This window comes from Dromiciops gliroides, chromosome 5 (assembly GCF_019393635.1).
Source record: "Dromiciops gliroides isolate mDroGli1 chromosome 5, mDroGli1.pri, whole genome shotgun sequence".
In the NCBI taxonomy this organism is placed as follows: Eukaryota; Metazoa; Chordata; class Mammalia; order Microbiotheria; family Microbiotheriidae; genus Dromiciops; species Dromiciops gliroides.
This window is the reverse complement of record NC_057865.1, coordinates 174830560-174849799: the sequence shown is the minus strand read 5'-3', so window position 1 is coordinate 174849799 and position 19240 is coordinate 174830560. Positions and strand designations below refer to the sequence as shown.

Here is a 19240-nt window from a genome sequence, read left to right as displayed (position 1 = left end):
TCAAAAAAAAAAGGCAAAAAAATCTTTGAGGAAAAAAGTTTGCATTTTTAAGGGGAAAGCCTTAACTTCTCTAAATATATAAAACCACAATTATGACATTTTCTAATCCTAAATTACTTTGTATCTATAAAAAATATAATTTTCAAATACATTTCAATTTCCTCCAGTACATTGAATTGTACAAAGGTGAAGGACCCATAATTACTGCAAATTAGAATTTGATAAAATAAGCAAAAATATCTTTAACAAAAAAAAAATCTAACTGCCCTTCATTATCCATTCTAGGAATAGAATGAATAATTAATATAAAATATATAAAAAACTAAGTTACAAGGAAGGAAGGGTGAGAAAAAAGAGTATCTCCTTTCTTTTTTGGTAAGTATCTCTTCTTCTGAAACCATACCCTGACCCCTTAGGAAACAGGTCCAAGATACAGCCCAGAGATTCCTTCCTGTCTCACTTCTTAGATTTCCTAATGCCTGAAGTACATAAGTAAGAAAGTGAAAGGCATGGTCAGAACTACAAAGGATCAATAGGGAGTTAAGTGGACAAGGGTGGGGTGAGAAGGAAAATGCAAATTAGGTAAGTTGGTTGAGTCAAAGGTTAGTGATTTAGTAAGAATTGAGGCTGGGGGGGTGGCTAGATAGCACAGTGGATAAAGCACCGGCCCTGGATTCGGGAGTACCTGAGTTCAAATCCAGCCTCAGACACTTGACACTTACTAGCTGTGTGACCCTGGGCAAGTCACTTAACCCCCATTGCCCCGCCAAAAAAAAAAAAGAATTGAGGCTGGGGTGATCACCAGCAGGTAATCAAGAACATGGTGTGACTGGTGAAGCTGGGCTGGGTTCTGGGTCCCAGTGAGCCCCTGACAACAATACCGGTTTGGGTAGGATGAGAAAGCCTGGCCAAGTTTCTCTGCATGGGAAGAAGGTGCATGCCTATGGGTGAAAGGGGGACTACTACTTGGAGCATAGGCATGGAGGGTGAACCACCTTCAATGGCTGTTGTTGGGTAACAGCCAGAAGAATATAACATGAAATAAGTCTATAAAGGCAGGTTGTGGCCAGACTACGGAATGCCATGAATGCCAGGCTGGGTTTTTATTCATTCTTAGGGCAACCAGGACCCACTTGAGCAGGGAGGTGACGGGTACAGACTTGTGCCTTAGGAGAATGGAGATGGACCAGGAAAGGTAGAGAGGGGCTAATTAGGAGGTGACAAGAGAGTGTATTCCAGGCATGGAGGGGCATCCTGTACAAAGACACAGAGATGATAGACAATGTCATGACACAACAACATGTTGTTGTGCCTTTTAAAATTAAAATCATAAACATCTTTAAAAAAAATTTGTTTTTAATTAAAAACATGCTCACAGTGGCAGAGTTCCCAATGGTCAGTAAGAATTAAAAGTCAAATACAAAACAGTAAGCATAACTTGAAAATATTCCCAAAGTTTCCAGGAAGTGGCATCGGTTCTTTGACGCCTAAGATATCTGAGGAGATGCCTTGTCACTCAATTATGACTGTGTCCCTGAATGGTTAAACTGAAACCAAGGGTATGGTATTCTGTCCAATAAATAGTTCAGGCTCAACAAGATAGGCGGTGATGAGCTGAAAAATGGATTAAACTGCTTCTTAAAAAAATTCCTTCAGCAGATTTCTCAGGAAGTGTTGTCAGCCCAACAGTTGGGGGATTTATACACCACACTTCCTTCTTCTATTTACTGATTTCCTGAAGGTAGACCAAAAAGGGGGCAGGGGAGCCTCACTCGCCTAGAGAGGCAAGAGATAAGCAAAATTTTGGGAAGCATCAGTCAGCCCAAGCTGGGAAGAAATAAAGATACATCTAGAAGAAAAGCCGTTCAATGAATTTTACTTTTTTAAATCTATAATCCTTGGGGCAGCTATGTGGCTCAGTGGATAAAGCACCAGCCCTGGATTCAGGAGTACGTGAGTTCAAATCCGGCCTCAGACACTTGACACTTACTAGCTGTGTGACCCTGGGCAAGTCACTTAACCCCCACTGCCCCCCCCCCAAATCTATAATCCTTGATTTCTCTCCATGGAAACAACTGGCAAATTAAGACCCATCAGAAATTCCCCACTAGGCTCTTGTCACAGAGAAGCACCAATTTCTTAGACAAAAATGACTGTGTATTTCACAGCCATCAAACTGTGCTTTTGATGGTGTGTCATACAAACAGGAAGAAGCCAGAAAACTTGCTGCCAAAGTCCTGGTGCTGTCACATGGTTCAAGCTCAGAAATCGATGGAATTTTATCAGTAGAAATGATGTTCAAAAAAGAGGCATTAGGGGCAGCCGGGTGTCACAGTGGATAAAGCACTGGCCCTGGATTCAGGAGGACCCGAGTTCAAGTGTTGCCTCAGACACTTGACACTAGCTCTGTGACCCTGGGCAAGTCACTTAACCCTCACTGCCCCACAGAAAAATGATGGAATGAATGAATAAATAGACAGATAAATAAAAGAGGCACTGCGATCTGTTTTGCTGCTTCACTCTGAGGACCACAGGATCTCTCCATGTGACCAGCAGCTGAAATCTCCCAGATGTTGTCTCCCACATTAAAATGGGAGCTCCTTGTGACCATGGGCTGTCCCAACTTTCTATCAGCATCCACCAATGTTTAGTAAAGGGCTTTTGAACAGAGTAACTGCTTAATAAAAAATTGGAATTACAAATTGGAAATTATGAAAAATTGGAAGCAGACACTTAAAAAAATTGGTCTCTGTGAAATACTACTATGCTATTAATTTCTATCCACAGAGACAGACCCAAGCAAATGCAGCCATCCACCCTAAAGACAACACAAGAGCATGTAGAAACGGGACTAAAGTCGCACATCTGAAAAAGCATACATGAAAAAGATTTCACGAGGTTTAATTAGGTCTTATGACTTTGGGAGTGGGAGGGAGGAAAAAAGGAAGAAGGCAGATCAAACGGTATTTACAGAACAATTGTCTTAAGATTGAGTCCTGAGAAAAGGCGGTGTGAATCTTGCCTGTGATCAAGCAATAACTCTTAAAAAGTCTTCTCGCAAGTCTTCACAGGAATATGATTCAGCAGCAAGAGGTTCCTTTTCATTTCAACATCTAAGCTTGACTTTTAATCATCACCCATGGCTAATTTTTCTTTCCTCCAGTCCACAAATAAACGATGACAACTAATCTACCTTTTTCCTTCCCCTATCAGATCCTAATTAGCCCCTAAGACATAGCTAAACCCAGCTCCTTATTTGGAATTTACTCGTTCCCTCCATTTCTACCTCATTTTTCTTCATTTAAAAAAAAAATTCTCTCCCACTTGATAATTATTCAGTGTGGTGAAAAGATATGACCTCCAAATCAAGAAGAGATGGGAGTAATAAGATCAGGGGTGAAACAGGGATGTCCATTTTCACCTCTATTATTCAATATTATACTAGAAATAGTAGCTTTAGCAATGAGAAGAAAAAGAAATTAAAGGAATTAGAATAGGCAAGGAGACAAAACTATAACTCTTTGCAGATGATATGATGGTATACTTAGAGAATCCTAGAGAATCAACTAAAAAACTACCAGAAACAATTAACAACTTTGGCAAAGTTGCAGGATATTAAAAAAAATAGGGCAGCTAGGAGGTGCAGTGGATAGAGCACTGGCCCTGGATTCAGGAAGATCTGAGTTCAAATACGGCCTCAGACACTTGACACTTACTAGCTGTGACCCTGGGCAAGTCACTTAACCCTCACTGCCCCACCAAAAAAAAAGAAAGAAAGAAAAGGAATAGCTGGGAGTTCAAGTGCACCCTCTGAAACATACATGGGGGGGGGGGGTGGAGGGTGGGGAGTGAGACAGAAGAACAGACACCCTTGACAAGTCACAACCTCTCTGGGCTACCCCCAGGGAATTCTGTTTATAAACCACAAAACATTCAAAACATTGATAAACAAAGTTCCCTCACAGAGTTCTTTACACCAGTGAAATCACAGTTCTGAGGAAAAACAACCACCACCAACAATTAATATCAAAAGATTAATGAAGACTGTAGATTAAGACATGAAATTTAGACTGGATAAAGACAGAAAAACTGTCAATTAAAAAGCTGTCAGTCACCCACTTTGACCTCAAACATTTATGGGTCTCTTATGTACAAGACTGTGCTAGGCGCTTAGGAATACAAGATTTAAAAGAAGTTTTGGGAAGATAAAACACACAAAGCCAAAAATAGGTGGGGGGTTTTCCCAATTTTTAAGAAACTAAAGAGGAAGAGATTTTCAACTGGGGGAAAAAAGGCAATCCAGGAAGGCCTCATAGAAGAAGTGGTACCTGAGCTAAGGGAAATAAAGGAATAAGCACTTATTAAGCACCTACTATTATGTGCCAGGCACTGTAACTGTACTATTTTACAAATATTTCATTTGATCCTTACTGACCCTATTTGACACTTGAGGAAACTGAGGCACATAGCAGTTAAGTGACTTGTGGGGGAGGGGGGGTCCACACAGCTAGTAAGTGTCTGAAGCTACATTTGAACTCAGGTCTTCCTGACTCCAGGCCCAGTGCTTTATCCCCTCCCACCCTTAACTGCCTCTCAGGTGAAATGAATTATCCAAACAGTACTTAGGAAAGCTGGGATAGGAACCTGGCTACCTCTAGAGGCAGAAGGGGTGGTAAAGATGGAGGCTAGTCCATCCATTTTAACAGAAATACAGAGTGCTTAAAGCAGAACAGAGTGAAGAAAACTGCAAGTGTAGGTTGGAACCTGATCACAGAAAGCCTTAAATACCAAGCTTGTATACAAGTTTATATTTTATCCTATCGACACCTTGTATGTATCATGAACCCCTTCAGCATTCTGGTGAAGCCTTTTTAGAAGTGTTTGATGGGGGCAGCTAGGTGGCGCAGTGGATAAAGCACTAGCCCTGGATTCAGGAGGACCTGAGTTCAAATCTATTCTCAGACACTTGACACTTACTAGCTGTGTGACCCTGGGCAAGTCACTTAACCTTCATTGCCCCACCCCCCCAAAAAAAAAATTGAAGGAAACTACATTTCAGTAGAGGTTAGTGAAAAGAGAGATAATATTGTTTCCACCCAAGTTTATGGACTCCCCTGAAATCTTGATGTAGCCCTCAATGGTCCATGGACCCCAGGTTTAAAAAGACAGAAGGGAGCTGCTGAAGATTTTTGAAAAGAAGTGGCATGGGATATCCTTGCCCCAAACTCCTAAAAAAGAAACTATCAGAATCACATCTACCCAAGATGCAGTTAGGCATTTGGTGCCCTTGTTCCCCACTTGTTCAATTCATTAAAAAAAAAAGAGTTCTCGGGGCAGCTGGGTGGCGCAATGGATAAGGCACTGGCCTTGGATTCAGGAGGACCTGAGTTCAAACCCAGCCTCAGACACTTACTAGCTGTGTGACCCTGGGCAAGTCACTTAAACCCCATTGCCCTGCAAAAACAAAACAAAACAAAAACAAAAAAAAGAGTTCTCTCCTCCTCTACAAACCTCGTGGTACTAGTACCTCAACCCCTTGGAGAAGCAGAAAAACTTGAAAAGGGGTCAGCAGCCTATGAAATTTATGCCAATGACTATTTCAAATGAGATAACATTTAAAATGCTTCATAAGCCTAAAAATGCTACATAAATACCATCTATTATTACTATTGCCTATCCTTCCTCCCCTAAAATGAGTCCCCCTTAAAAAACACACCAAAATAGGGTCACTGTGGGGCAGCTAGGTGGCGTAGTGGATAGAGCACTGGCCCTGGAGTCAGAAAGGGACCTGAGTTCAAATGTGATCTCAGACACTTGACACTTACTAGCTGTGTGACCCTAGGCAAGTCACTTAACTTTCATTGCCTCACCAGAGAGAGAGAGAGAGAGAGAGAGAGAGAGAGAGAGAGAGAGAGAGAGAGAGAGAGAGAGAGAGACTTAAGCAAAAATATGTTCAATTTGGAAGCCAAGGGGGTTAGAGGTTTCAGGCTAATGAGAGATAAGGGATAGCTAGGTGGTACAGTAGATACAGCACCAGCCCCCAAGTCAGGAGAGTTCAAATCCATCCTCAAACACTTCACACTAGACTTGTGACCCTGAGCAAGTCACTTAACCCTGACTGTCTCCCCTCCACCCCCCAAAAAAGAAAAAAAGCACAAGTACAAAGGGGATGAGAAATGGGAAAAGGCCAACCAAATTTGATAATCAGGAGCCAACTGGTGACTGAAGGGTGAAGTGAATGCTAGATTGCAAATGGTTGAAAAGTAAATTTTGAGGGAGCAGGAACACCCAGTTCTTCCCTTCCAGTGAAAGGGAAGAGAGATAGGGCAGTTGCTGGAGGGCATGATTACACCTCAGCAGCTTTGTGTGGAATAAGTAAGGAACCACAGAAATGGAGGGTGAGGGGATTTAGAGCCAGAAAGGCCCTTGCTGTTATTGTTCATTTGTGTCTGACTCTGCATAACCCCATGGTTTCTTGGCAAAGATACTACAATGATTTGCCGATTCCTTCTCTCCAGTGTCCCAATTTTACACATGAGGAACTGAGATAAATAGGTGTTTAAGTGACTTGCCCAGGGTCACACAGCTCGTAAGAGTTGGAGGACAGATTTGAACTCAGATCTTCCTGACACCGAGCCTAGTGCTCTAACAATTGTACCACCTAACTGCCCTGGAAGGAAAATGAGAGAACATCAAATGCAATTCCCCTCATTTTACATGAAGACATAGAGGCAGAGGCTGTGACTTACTCAGGCTCACACTATTAGTATGAGAGGCAGGATTTAGATCCAAGTCTTCTTCCTCTACTCACTATATCGTGCTGCTTCTTCAGTAAGATAGATGTAGCAATGTCCTTGACGCTAGGATGACACAGAAACCTGAGAAGACGCGGCCCCCAAAGCAAGCAGGTAGGAGGGTAACAGTGTGGAATACTACTGTGCTGTAAGAAATGATGAGCAGGTTGATTTTATAGAAAGATGGGAGAGAGAGGAATCTGGGAAGATGGCAGAGTTGGTCAGAAAACTCTTGGCTCTCAAGATTTCCTCTACAAAAAAAAGATGGAATGTCTCAGAGTAGCAGAAATAAACTCAGGATAAAGCAGTTGTCCTCCTAAGACAATCTGAGAAGACCCCAGGAAAGACCCAACCTCCAGAGGCCGAAGTGCAACCTGAGTGAGGTGCAAACACCTCAAAGCTGACTGCAGAATCAACAAACAAGCCGGGTGGGTTGAGAGGACCACGACACCTGGATGTGATGTCATGACTTGCAGTAAATTGGATTTAAGTAAGGGAGGGCTGTGCAAGGTCATCAACCTCACTCTCTCCTCCAAAGCTACCAGGGTCCAGGGACAAAATATATATCAGGATAACTAGAGATGGCCCCAGATGTTTGAGGCAGTCAGAGTTAAGTGACTTGTCCAGGGTCACACAGCTAGGATGTGTTAACTGTCTGAGGCCAGATTTTAACTCAGGTCCTCCTAACTCCAGGACCAGTGCTCTATCCACTGCGTCACCTAGTTGTCCCTGATGTTGGAATAAAAGAAGATTGAAAGACTTTCCACTGGTAAGGGACACCAAGCACACTAGTGCTTACCAGAAGTATCCCAGGTTGTGACTGCAGGAAAAAGGAGCTAGCACACACCTGGTGAGTACAGTAGTAAGGAGTGGGGACCCTGTGGGCTGTGAGCACCTGGAGGAGAGAGCCAGAGTCCCTAGTTTCAGTTCCAGGGCAGAGAGGACAGCTGTAGTTTGCAACCACCAGAGGGACCACAGGGAGCAAGATCATTTGTGGGACAGTGTGGCTAGGGGCCTAATCATGGCTTAGGAGTGAAGAGAAGAGCCTAAGGTTGGGTCTAGAGACAGACCTCAGAAAATAACTGCTAAAAACAAAATAAAACAAAAATAAGTAAATAAAATGAGCAAGCAAAGGAGAAAGAATCCAACCTTAGATAGTTACTATAGAGATAGAGAAGATCTGGGTTCAAATTCAGAGGAAGATAATGGAGCTTTAAAAAAAAAATCCTTTTTCAATGAGAAATATCAAATAGTCCCAAGCACGAAAGAGTTCTTAGAAGAACTCAGGAACCTGAGTTCAAATTCAGCCTCAGACACTTGACACTTACTAGCTGTGTGACCCTGGGCAAGTCACTTAACCTTCATTGCCCTGCCAAGAAAGAAAGAAAGAAAACCAAATAAGAGAGACTGAGAACAAAATAGGAAAAAAATAAGCCAAGTTTCAAAGCTCCCACGTTAAGGAGAAAATATTAAATAAAGCAACAAGAACAATTTAAATATCAGGGGATTACGATAAGGATTACACAAGACCTAGAGCAGCTACTACAGTGAATGACCTTAGGTCTTGGAATACTATATTCCATAGAACAAAAGAGCTGAGATTATGACCAAGGGTAATTTACCCAGCAAAGTATAATCCTGAACAAAGAAAAAAAGGACATTCAACAAACTGAAAGACTTTCACGTTCTTGTAACAAAAAAACCCGGAACTTAAGGGAAAATTCAACATATAACATCCAAGATAAATATAAGGTAAACATTAAAGACCAATTATAAGGGACTCAATAAGGACAAAGTGTTTATTTCTTATATGTGAAAATATAAGTAGTACCTTTATAACAGTCATTATTATTTGGGTAGTTTGATAGAAACTATGCTTTGGCTGACCTAAATATAACGGGGTGACTCTTAAAATATAGAACTCGATAGGGAGAGATGAAGAGGAATAATTACTTCATACAAGTGAGGCACAAAAGGAAAAACTGATAGAGAAGAAGCTAATGGGGGGAGGTCAAGTAGTGATAGAACCTACTCTCATGAATAGGTTAGGAGCAGATAGGGAGGGGGGAAGGTATAAGGTGGGAGAGTGGGGCAAGGAAGCTGATAGAAGTAAAGTAGAGGAGTGAGAAGGGATAGGATACATAAGATGAGAAGCATAGTATGGAAAAACAGGAAGGAAAAAAATACACAACAAATAATTGTAGCTTAGGATGTGAATGGGATGAATTTATCCATAAAACAGAAACAGAATAGAAATTTGAATTAAACTATATGTTGCTTTTAGGAAACACTATAAAAGGGTAGGTAAAGTCAATATATGACAATTCTACCTAACCTATGGATGCAAGTTCATCCCAATTAAATTATTTTAAAAACTACTTTACTGAGTTAGAAAAAATAGTAACAAATCTCATTAGGAAGAACAAAAGGACAGGCAATTCCAACAAACTAGGTAAAGGAAATCATTGCAGCAGTATCAGAACTATACTATAAGGTGAGTATTGGTGAAATGTATAATGAATAATTTGGATTCCTTTAAATTCAATTTTTCTTATATAAATAAAAACTATGTACCCAAAGAATAGAAGAAATGCAGAAAATTGGGGGAAATCTTTCATGGACAATACCTCAGATAAGAAGTAATTGTGTTGGAATATTGCTGGTTGAAATGAGCTGGTTGACTTGGAAAGGCATGGAAAGACTTGGATTTGTGAAGGAAGATGTTATCCACCTTCAAAGAAACAGATGATGAGTAGAAATAAGCACAGTATGAGTATATATGTATATAGATATTTATGTATTTGTATACATATCCACATCTAATTACGACCTTCTTTAGAGTGGGGCTGGGGGGAGGGAGGGCAAAAAATAAAGTTAAAAGTATCCGGGGGCAGCTAGATGGCGCAGTGGATAGAGCACCGGCCCTGGAGTCAGGAGTACCTGAGTTCAAATCCAGCCTCAGACACTTAACACTTGCTAGCTGTGTGACCCTGGGCAAGTCACTTAACCCCAATTGCCTCACTAAAAAAAAAAAAGTATCTGGCAGAGGACAAAAGAAAAACAACAAGGAAGCAAAGAAAAGCTGGGCAGATTTGAAAACAATGTGTAGTATTTATTTTATAAGGTTTTCTTGAAATGAAAATTTATTGTTTTACATTGAATCCTCTCCTATGTTCTGCTGTGCACATGGCGACATTTTTTCTTTTCATTTTGTATTTAAGTTTAAAAAATGTTTTACCAAAAAAAAAAAAGAGAGAGAAAGAAAAACATGGAAAGACTTGCATGAAATAATGAAGAGTGAAAAACAGTAATAGCAACATTGTTCAAAGAATGACTATGGATGACTAAGCTATTCTGAATATTGTAAATACTCAAATCAAGAACAAAGGACCTATGAAGGAAGATGCTATCCACCTTCCAGAGAAAGAACTGATAAATAGAAGTGTGCGTAGCATGGGATTAGACACACATGTTCGATGACAGCCTTCTCTAGCGAGGGGTGGGCAAGAAGAGACAGCTTGGAACCTAAAAATGCAACTAGACAGATAGACAGACAGATAGATAGATTAGATGATAGATAAATAGATAGATTGATTGATTTGATTGAAGAAAGACAAGTAACTAAATGGTCACCTGCTCCTGGCCCTAATTTCCACCTTCCATACTCTCTCCAAAGATGTCTCCGCCAAGAAAAATGAAGACAGGAAGGCTGGAGGGTTATCTTTGCCACAGCAGGCTACTGATTCAGAAATGAATAAAATATTTTGTTGCAAATTTCACTATGTAAATGTATATTTAGCCTTCTCAACAGCGTACTTTCCCCCCCTCCCCAATCTGAGAAATAAAAACCAGGCTAAAGCACTTGTACAGGTTAATTAAGGTTTTAAAATTAGGGCCCACTTGTCCCTGCTTTCCATTTAAGAACTGAATCTCTCTCTGTACCACTGCCCACTAGAAGCTATGACCCTTTATCATAACACAGCTTTGGCTTCTCACAAAATAAACACCTGTATGCCAAGAAGAGTAGAATTTTCCTGTTTCTGCTTTAAAAAAACAAAACCAAAACCAAAACATGATACCTGCTCCCCCTGCACATCATACCCTAGATGGCTAAGCATGTTTCCCCTTAGGCCCCAATCTTAATTACTGCATAATCTGCCTATCCAGTTACAAAGCAACATGTTTTTTTTCTTTCTTTTCTTCCTTTTAGACATTTTAAAGAACTATAATCCTTGCCTTCAGTATGTATGCCATATTCTAGATGAATCACTCACAGTTGCATAATTAAATAGAGAACATTCATTGGCAGGGACAGGCTGTGGTCTTTGATCATAGATTTAGACCTGGGCAGAGAACCTTTGAGGTCATCTAGACCAGTGGGGTCAAATTCACAGAGAAAACAGGGGCCGCTAAACCACAGATAAGGATCCCTTTGGGCCACATATTGATGTAGAAAACCGTGTTTACCTATTTATTTTTTATTATACATCAACACAATAAAATCAGATAGGAACTATAATTTAATCTAGTTCAGGCTACACTCAGGAGTGTTGTGGTCCATATTTGGGCAGCACATGTGTGACACCAGGGATCTAGCCGAACCTCAATCTACAGATAAGGAAACTGAGGCCCAAAGAGTTTAAGTAACTTGCCTATGATCATTTAGTAATGTGTTGCAGGATGTATAACTGATATCAAATTGCTTGCCTTCTCAGTGAGTGGGGGAGGGTAGGGAAGAAGGAAGAGAATTTGGAACTCAAAAATTTTTAAAAACAAATGCTAAAAATTGTTTTTACATGGAGAGAAAAAAATAAAATAGTAACTTTTTTTTTGAAGAAAAAAAATAAGTGTCACAGGGCCAGGATTCCAACCCAGGCCCTCAACTCCAACAAAGCTTATCTTTCACTGACATTTTGTTTTTATATCACTTTTATTTTCAAAAATTGGTGAGGTATGGAGCCATCTCTTGTCACCAAGAAAGTTTAAAAAAAAGCTCAGCAAAACCAACTTAATACATCAACTGATTCTAATATATGCCATGCTCCACACCCAGTGTTAACCAGCTCTAAAAAGGAAAGGCTATGTTATTTTGCCTTCTTTGGGGGTCAAATGCCTTTTGATTACTACTTGGAGAATGCTTTCATTAGATGGTAATATAGGTGTCCCAAAAGTCTTAATGCAGACCTAAGCTACCAAAAAATTAAAACTGCCCTCTTTTCATATACATGGTATCCCCCCCCAAAAAAAAAATCTTAGTGCAGTTCCAAGCTTTACTAACTTAAATCTAGGGGCAGCTAGGTGGCGCAGTGGATTAGAGCACTGGCCCTGGATTCAGGAGTACCTGAGTTCAGATCTGGCCTCAGACACTTAACACTTACTAGCTGTGTGACCCTGGGCAAGTCACTTAAGTGCACTAAGACTTTTGGGACACGTTGTATATCTTTGCCATTTAGTATTTTCCCTGGGCCTCTTCTGTCAACAGCAGGTCCACAGGTAAGGAAGAAGGCCAAAGCTACCCTAAGGAATCAGAGGCACCTGAACCGAACCAATGAAACAAATACTTATTAAGCAGGTAATATATGCAAAGCATGAGTTAGCATGGGTAGTAAGTAGATAAGAGTAAGCCTCATACCTCTCATTCTCCTAGGCAAATTTTTTTTTTTTGTGGGGCAATGAGGGTTGAGTGACTTGCCCAGGGTCACACAGCTAGTAAGTGTCAAGTGCCTGAGGCTGGATTTGAACTCAGGTCCTCCTGAACCCAGGGTGGGTGCTTTATCCACTGTGAACCTAGTTGCCCCTAGGCAATTCTTTAAGAGAATAAGATACAGAGCAAGAATAAATGTGCTTTCTTTTGGGTCTTTTCCCCAAAGAAATCATAAATAAGGGAAAAGGACCCACATGCACAAAAATATTTATAGCTGCTCTTTTTGTGGTGGCAAGGAATTGGAAATTGAGGGGATGCCCATCAATTGGGGAATGGCTGAACAAGTTGTGGTATACGAATGTAATGGAATTCTATTGTGCTGTAAGAAATGATGAGCAGGAGGAGTTAAGAGAAACCTGGAAAGACTTGCATGAACTGATGATGAGTGAGATGAGCAGAACCAGAAGAACATTATACACAGTATCATCAACATTATGTGTTGATCAACTGTGATAGGCTAGATTCTTCTCACCAATACAATGGTACAAGAAAGTTCCAAAGGACTCATGATGGAAAAGGTGCTCCAAATCCAGGAAAAAAAAAAGAACTGGGGAATATGGATGCTGATTGAACCATACTATTTCTTTTCTTTTTGGTGCTATTGTTTTTCTATTTTGAGGTTTTCCCTATTGGTCTGATTCTTCTCTTATAACATGACTAATGCAGAAATATGTTTAATGTTATTTTATTTATATATATATATATATATATATGTATGTGTGTGTGTATATATATTATATATAACCTATATCAGATTACCTGCTGTCTAGGGCAGGGGGGAGGGAGAAAAATTTTAAATTGGAAATCTTATATAAACAAATGTTGAAAACTATCTCTACATGTAACTGGAAAATAATAAAATGCTTTTATTTTTAAAAAAAGAATACATGTGCTTTGATAGACAATTTCCTTATGGGAGATCTCTACGCCAAAGAAATCACAAGACTAGTACAATTTAAAAAATGTGCAAGGCACTGCAGCTGGATGCTGTAGGCACAAAAATAATATAAGAGGGGCAGCTAGGTGGCGCAGTGGATAGAGCGCTGGGCCTGGAGTCAGGAGTACCTGAGTTCAAATCCGGCCTCAGACACTTAATACTTACTAGCTGTGTGACCCTGGGCAAGTCACTTAACCCCAATTGCCTCACCAAAAAAACCCCCCCAAAAAATAATAATATAAGAAGCAACCCTACCTAACCTTTCTTGAGCTTCTTAGTAGGGGTTGGGAGGGTATATTGGACCCTATCTTGGAAAAGATCCAATTTTTCAACTGTGCCTAGATATAGGGAAGCTTCTAGGCCTGGTCCTCACTGGAACACACTTTAAGTGGGCTCACAATTCATGCCATCAATGCAGATTGCAGCCCCCAATCCTGTGGAACTCTTACCAATGCCCTGCCCTAAATCACCCTGGATTGATCCTTGACAAAGACTTTTACTGGATGATGTAGCCAAAAGTAACACAGGATATGAAAGCATGTTGATGGGTTAGCATCACCCCTATTGGAGAGGGAGAATATCCATATCTCATCTCTCAACTTACAGCATCAAAGGATCTTAGATTTGGGGCTGGATCCGAAGCTTAGAGACCAACTATTCCAATTCCTTTATTTTATAAATGAGAAATCTGAGACCCAAGGAGTGAGACCCAGTAACTTGTCCAGGATCATCAAACTGGTAAGTGACCTAACCAAGAGTTAAACTTAGATCCTTTGATTCCAAATTCAGTGTTCTTTCCATATTAATGAGACTGCTGCAGTGTCTCAAGATATCCATTTTTATACTAACACACTATGAGAATTTAAAGGACACCAATGCTGGAATATTTATACAAAATAAAAACCTGAAAAGAAAAATTCTGAATACAACATATAAATATTCAGTTTGAGAACTGGAAATGTGGAGATTCAAAATCCAGAGTTATAAAAACTTAATAATAAACAGACCAGAGAAGGAAAGCATAGACCCTTTAGAACAGGGAAAATGCCTTTGGCATATTTCATTGCTAATTAGAATCTATCTCAAAGTGGGAACTGGTCTCATAGAAGAAAAAGAGAATAGAGTTAATAGAAGGAATTACAAAGCTCTTTCTTAACATCTGTAAAAACTCTGGGGGCAACTAGGCAGTGCAGAGAATAAAGCACTGGCCCTGGATTCAGGAGGACCTGAGTTCAAATCCGCCCTCAGACACTTGACACTTAATGTGTGACCCTGGGCAAGTCACTTAACCTTCTCATTGCCCCACCAAAAAAAAAAAACAACCAACAAACAAACAAAAACCTTCTGGAGAGGGAAAACTGTTAGACCGATGACACTTTTGGGAAATCTATAGATTTTTAATTAGTTATAGACTCCTGCCTAATATTTTAAATCACCTACTCTATGTAATGCTTTCGCCCCCTTTTTTGCAAGATGCCTTTCCCAGTTCTCCTTAATCTTAGTGCCTTCCCTCTGATGTTGTTCAATTGTTCTTCAATCACATCTGATCCTTTGTGACCTCATTTGGGGTTTTTTTGGGCAAAGCCTCGGGAGTGATTTGACATTTCCATCCCCATCTCATTTTACAAATGAGGAAACTGAGGCAAACATGGTTAAGTGATTTGCCCAAGGTCACATCGCTAGTGAGTGTCTGAGGCCAGATTTAACGTCAGAAAGATGGGTCTTCCTGACTCTAGGCCCTAAACTTCCTTCTCTCTGATATCACCTCCAATTTGTCCTGTATATATTTGTAAATAGCTGTTTGCATGTTATCTTTCTCATTAAACTTTGAGCTACTTGAGAGCCCAGGAAGCCCTTTAATGGACCAACTTCATCATTCTCTAAGATCTCATTAGTCTTGGTTTTTTCACTGAAAAAACCCTTTTGGCTCACCAACTGCACATGGGTCCATGAATTCCAACCTCAAGCTCAGACATCTTACCTGGTGGCACTACTTTGAGAGACTTCCACACCATACTCCTAGCTCTGTACTTCCTCCCCACAACACCCTTAGAAGCCTTCTTTTGTGTGTTGTCGAAAGTAAGCTCCTAGGGGCAGCTAGATGGCGAAGTGGATAAAGCACCGGCCCTGGATTCAGGAGTACCTGAGTTCAAATCCGGCCTCAGACCCTTCATACTTACTAGCTGTGTGACTCTGGGCAAGTCACTTAACCCCAATTGCCTCACAAAAAAAAAAAAAAGAAAGAAAGAAAGCTCCTTGATAACAGACAGGCACTATCCCTCTTTTTCCCTTTTTTCCCCCAGTGCTTAGAGCATAGTGCCTTGCACACAGTAAGCACTTTATTAATGATAGGTCAGTGACTCACTGACCAGCTAAGGGCCTATAAACTCCAAGCCACCCTGTCCTAGTGGATGGAGTACTGGCCTTTAAGTCATGAAAACTTCACTTCAAATCCTATTTCTGATACTGTGTGTCCTTGGCAAGTTATATCAATGCCTTCCACGAGTTGCCTCACCTACAAAGTAGGGCTAATAAAGAATTGTATTACCTTTGTCACAGGGTTCTGAGTCACTAATGATACATGTGAAGAAGCACTTTTGCAAATGTTTAAAGCATTCTTCAAATGCCAGGTCTATCTAACCTAAAGAATCCAGCCACCGGTTTTATGATCAGCCCCACTGCTCTAAGATTCACAGCCCATTTCTCACACCTACCTACCTTTCTTTAGGCAGTAATAACACTGTTGGGAAAGCATTTTAAGTGCCAAGTGTTAAAGACTTGGCATTTCCACCTCAAACTCTGGTTTTACTAAATGCATAAAAATCAATGATAATAACTTGTGCTAAATTAAGGTCTTTCTTAATTTTCTTTATTCATCTTTAGCTCATATACATGTCAAAACAAGTCTGGTTACTTAACAAGGGGAACAGTTAAGTTCCCTCTTAAGGCAATGCAGAAGGGCCCAACAGAAGAGATGCCACAGGGAATCGGGATGAAGGTGAGAAAAAACATCAGAAAGGTTCAGCAATGCTCAAATGTCAAGGGGTTATTGGTTTTGGCGGGGGTTGGTGTGGGGGAGAAGAATAGAAGTGTGACTTCAGTGATGTAAGAAACTTCCTCTACCATGTAGATAAGTACCAGCTCTGCAAACTGGTTTTAGTTTTAGTGCCCAGAACAGTAAAAAAAAAAAAAAAAAAAAAGGAAGAGGCTTAGGGGGCAGCTAGGTGGCACAGTGGATGAAGCACCAGCCCTAGATTCAGGAGAACCCAAGTTCAAATCCGGCCTCTGACACTTGACACTTACTAGCTGTGTGACCCTGGGCAAGTCACTTAACCCTCATTGCCCTGGGGGGGGGGGGGGAGGAAGGGGCTTGATTATGGTCAAAGGCCAGTTATGTGTCAGAAGAGAGACTTAAGCCTTGGTCTTCCAGAATGAAGCTCTTTCCATTAAAGCTAGGAACTCTCTTGCTTCAAGTATTAATTCACAGCTTTTTGATTAAGTTCTTGAGCCATATTCTTTCAGGTTCAAGATAATACCAAGTTTCTAATTAGTATTTTAGTTTATTTGGTTTTTATTAATCTCTGACAGGGTGTGTATAATATCTTGATCCTGATATAATAGAACACTGGGTTAGGAGCCAGAAGGCCCGTGTTCTAGGACTGCCTACATCACTTGACAAATGAATAACCTTGAAAAAGCTAGCTTTTAACATACAAGATCAGGATAAAATACCACTACCTCCTCTGCCAACCATACAGGGGCATCGAAGATTAAATGTGAGCATACTTCTAAGACTTTAAAGCACTACACCAAAGGTCCAGTGATAGCTTTATAAATTGCTCTGTACTATAAAACATAACCTGATCTTCTTGAGACAAAGCAATGCACAAAAACATTAGCATTTGCAGAGGTACAACATGGGATTGACAAAAGCTGGGCATTTCTGAAATTCAAATTATTCAGACTGTTTTATTTGCTTGCATTCAGGCTCCGAATATCAAAAGCAAGTTCATAATGTTTAAAGGAGTCTGACGATCTTCTCCCAAACAGTTAAGGGGGGAAAAAAGGAACAAACCAGGAATTGTTGTCAGATCCCATGCACCAGGCACATGACACACATTTTATAAAGCCCAATTCTCTGCATGATTTTTCTTAACTAGACATGGCAAATTCTTTGAAACGACTGCTCTGAAATGTAACCTGGAGGTTCCACATTTGGGGTTACCCTATCTCTGCGTTCTCGAGATGCCCTTTCTGCACCTGGACTAAATTCCCTAAGGTCTGGGCCCCACTTTGGAGAAATGGCATGGGAAAGCCAGGAACATGGCTGCTCCAGACGCTGGGTTACAATGTTCTCGGGAAAAGGAGTCAGAAAGACAGGGATTCTCAAGCTTCTGCCCGGTTTTCGCCTACCAGTAGCGGGAAGGGGAGTCGGCAGAGGCTTCCCGGAGGCCACAGCCCCTTCAGAAAGCAACAGATCATTCTTCCCAGGGTGAAAACAAAGGCCTCCTTCCCTTCTCCTCCCCAAGACGCTCATTCGGATCAACCAGCAAAGTTTTTAAAATGCACATTCTAAAATATAGCATTTTGTAATGTTTTAAAATAAATGTTCCGTTGCAAGAAATCATGCGTCTAGCACAGCGCAAATATATATCCGTAGATACATGCACATTTCCATACACACACACACACACACACACACACACACACACACACACACACACACACACACATATGTCCAAGTAACAACTGGCAGACGCTCCCCCCGCCTCCCGACCCCCAACCCCGGCTCGCTCCTTACCTAAGCTGGCATTCACCGAGGTCTCCGCCGCAGCAGCCAGCCCCAACCCTAGCCCCAATAGAGCCAGAAGCAGGGGCCCGAGCAGCCCCATGGTGCCTCACGAGCCTCGCTAGCCCGGGGCACCCCAACGGCTCCGCATCGCCGCCCAGGCGCTGCGCACCTGTCCGCCCCCCACGGCCCCCGGCGGCTTCCCAAGGCCAAGCTCAAAGCTTCCTCTTCCGGCGCTTCCCCGGGTCTGGGCACACTGTGGCCCCGCCTCCTGAGGGGGGCGAGGGGCACGGAATGGCGTGGAGGGGCGTTTTCCAAGCAGCCGGCGGCTCCTCCCCCTAATTCCCAATCCGCTCGCTGACCAGCCCTCCCTCCTGGTCCGGCGGCCAGCTTCGACCACAGTCCCTCCCCTAGCGCTTTGCACAGCGCCTAGCACATAGTAGGCGCTTAATAAATGCATGCCTACACTCCGGAGGCGGGGGCGGGGGCGGGGTTGATCTCGGATTCCCCTGGAGCTGACCGATTTAACAGAATGCTTCCCCAGGTTTTGCGGATCCTTCTTAGAAAGCTGCCGTTTGCCTAAAACATGAAACCAGCACCCCTGGGGTTCTGCCTGAACTCCTGTAGACACCTGGAGGCATTCTGCTCTTGTAAGGAGCCGCAGCCGGCTGCCCCAGCCTCTTAAATGCTGAGTGTCGGCCGGAAGATACTGCTTTCTAGGATCGTTTTTAAGATCGGTTTCATTTTGTGTCAGTTTAACAAGATGAAAAATCTGGAAGTTGAGGCCGCATCCCTTACTGGGTAGGAAATGTGACTACTTCGGAAAATAGGGATTATTTCGTCCTGGCACCTAGTGTGTAAATTCTTTGTGACCCCATGACCTAGCGCAGTGGGACCATAGTTTTACAGCCGAAAAGGGACCTTAGAGGTAGCCACATCCAATTGTCCCCCACATTTTACATCTAAAGAAACAGAACGAGAGTGATTATTTGCCTGGGGTCACACAGCTGGTAAGA

The 19240-nt window shown here is 41.7% G+C and overlaps 1 protein-coding gene across 2 annotated transcripts in view; it reads right to left on the bottom strand.

Moving 5' to 3' along the window:
* Positions 1 to 18481, bottom strand: part of TM7SF3 (transmembrane 7 superfamily member 3) — a 43093-nt gene extending 24612 nt beyond the window's left edge. For both annotated transcript variants that reach the window (XM_043968024.1, XM_043968025.1), the window contains exon 1: positions 18237 to 18481. In XM_043968024.1, the coding sequence (XP_043823959.1) occupies positions 18237 to 18327 (91 nt within the window). In that variant the 5' untranslated portion in view covers positions 18328 to 18481. The remainder of the gene's footprint in view (positions 1 to 18236) is intronic.
* Positions 18482 to 19240: the final 759 nt, after the last annotated feature.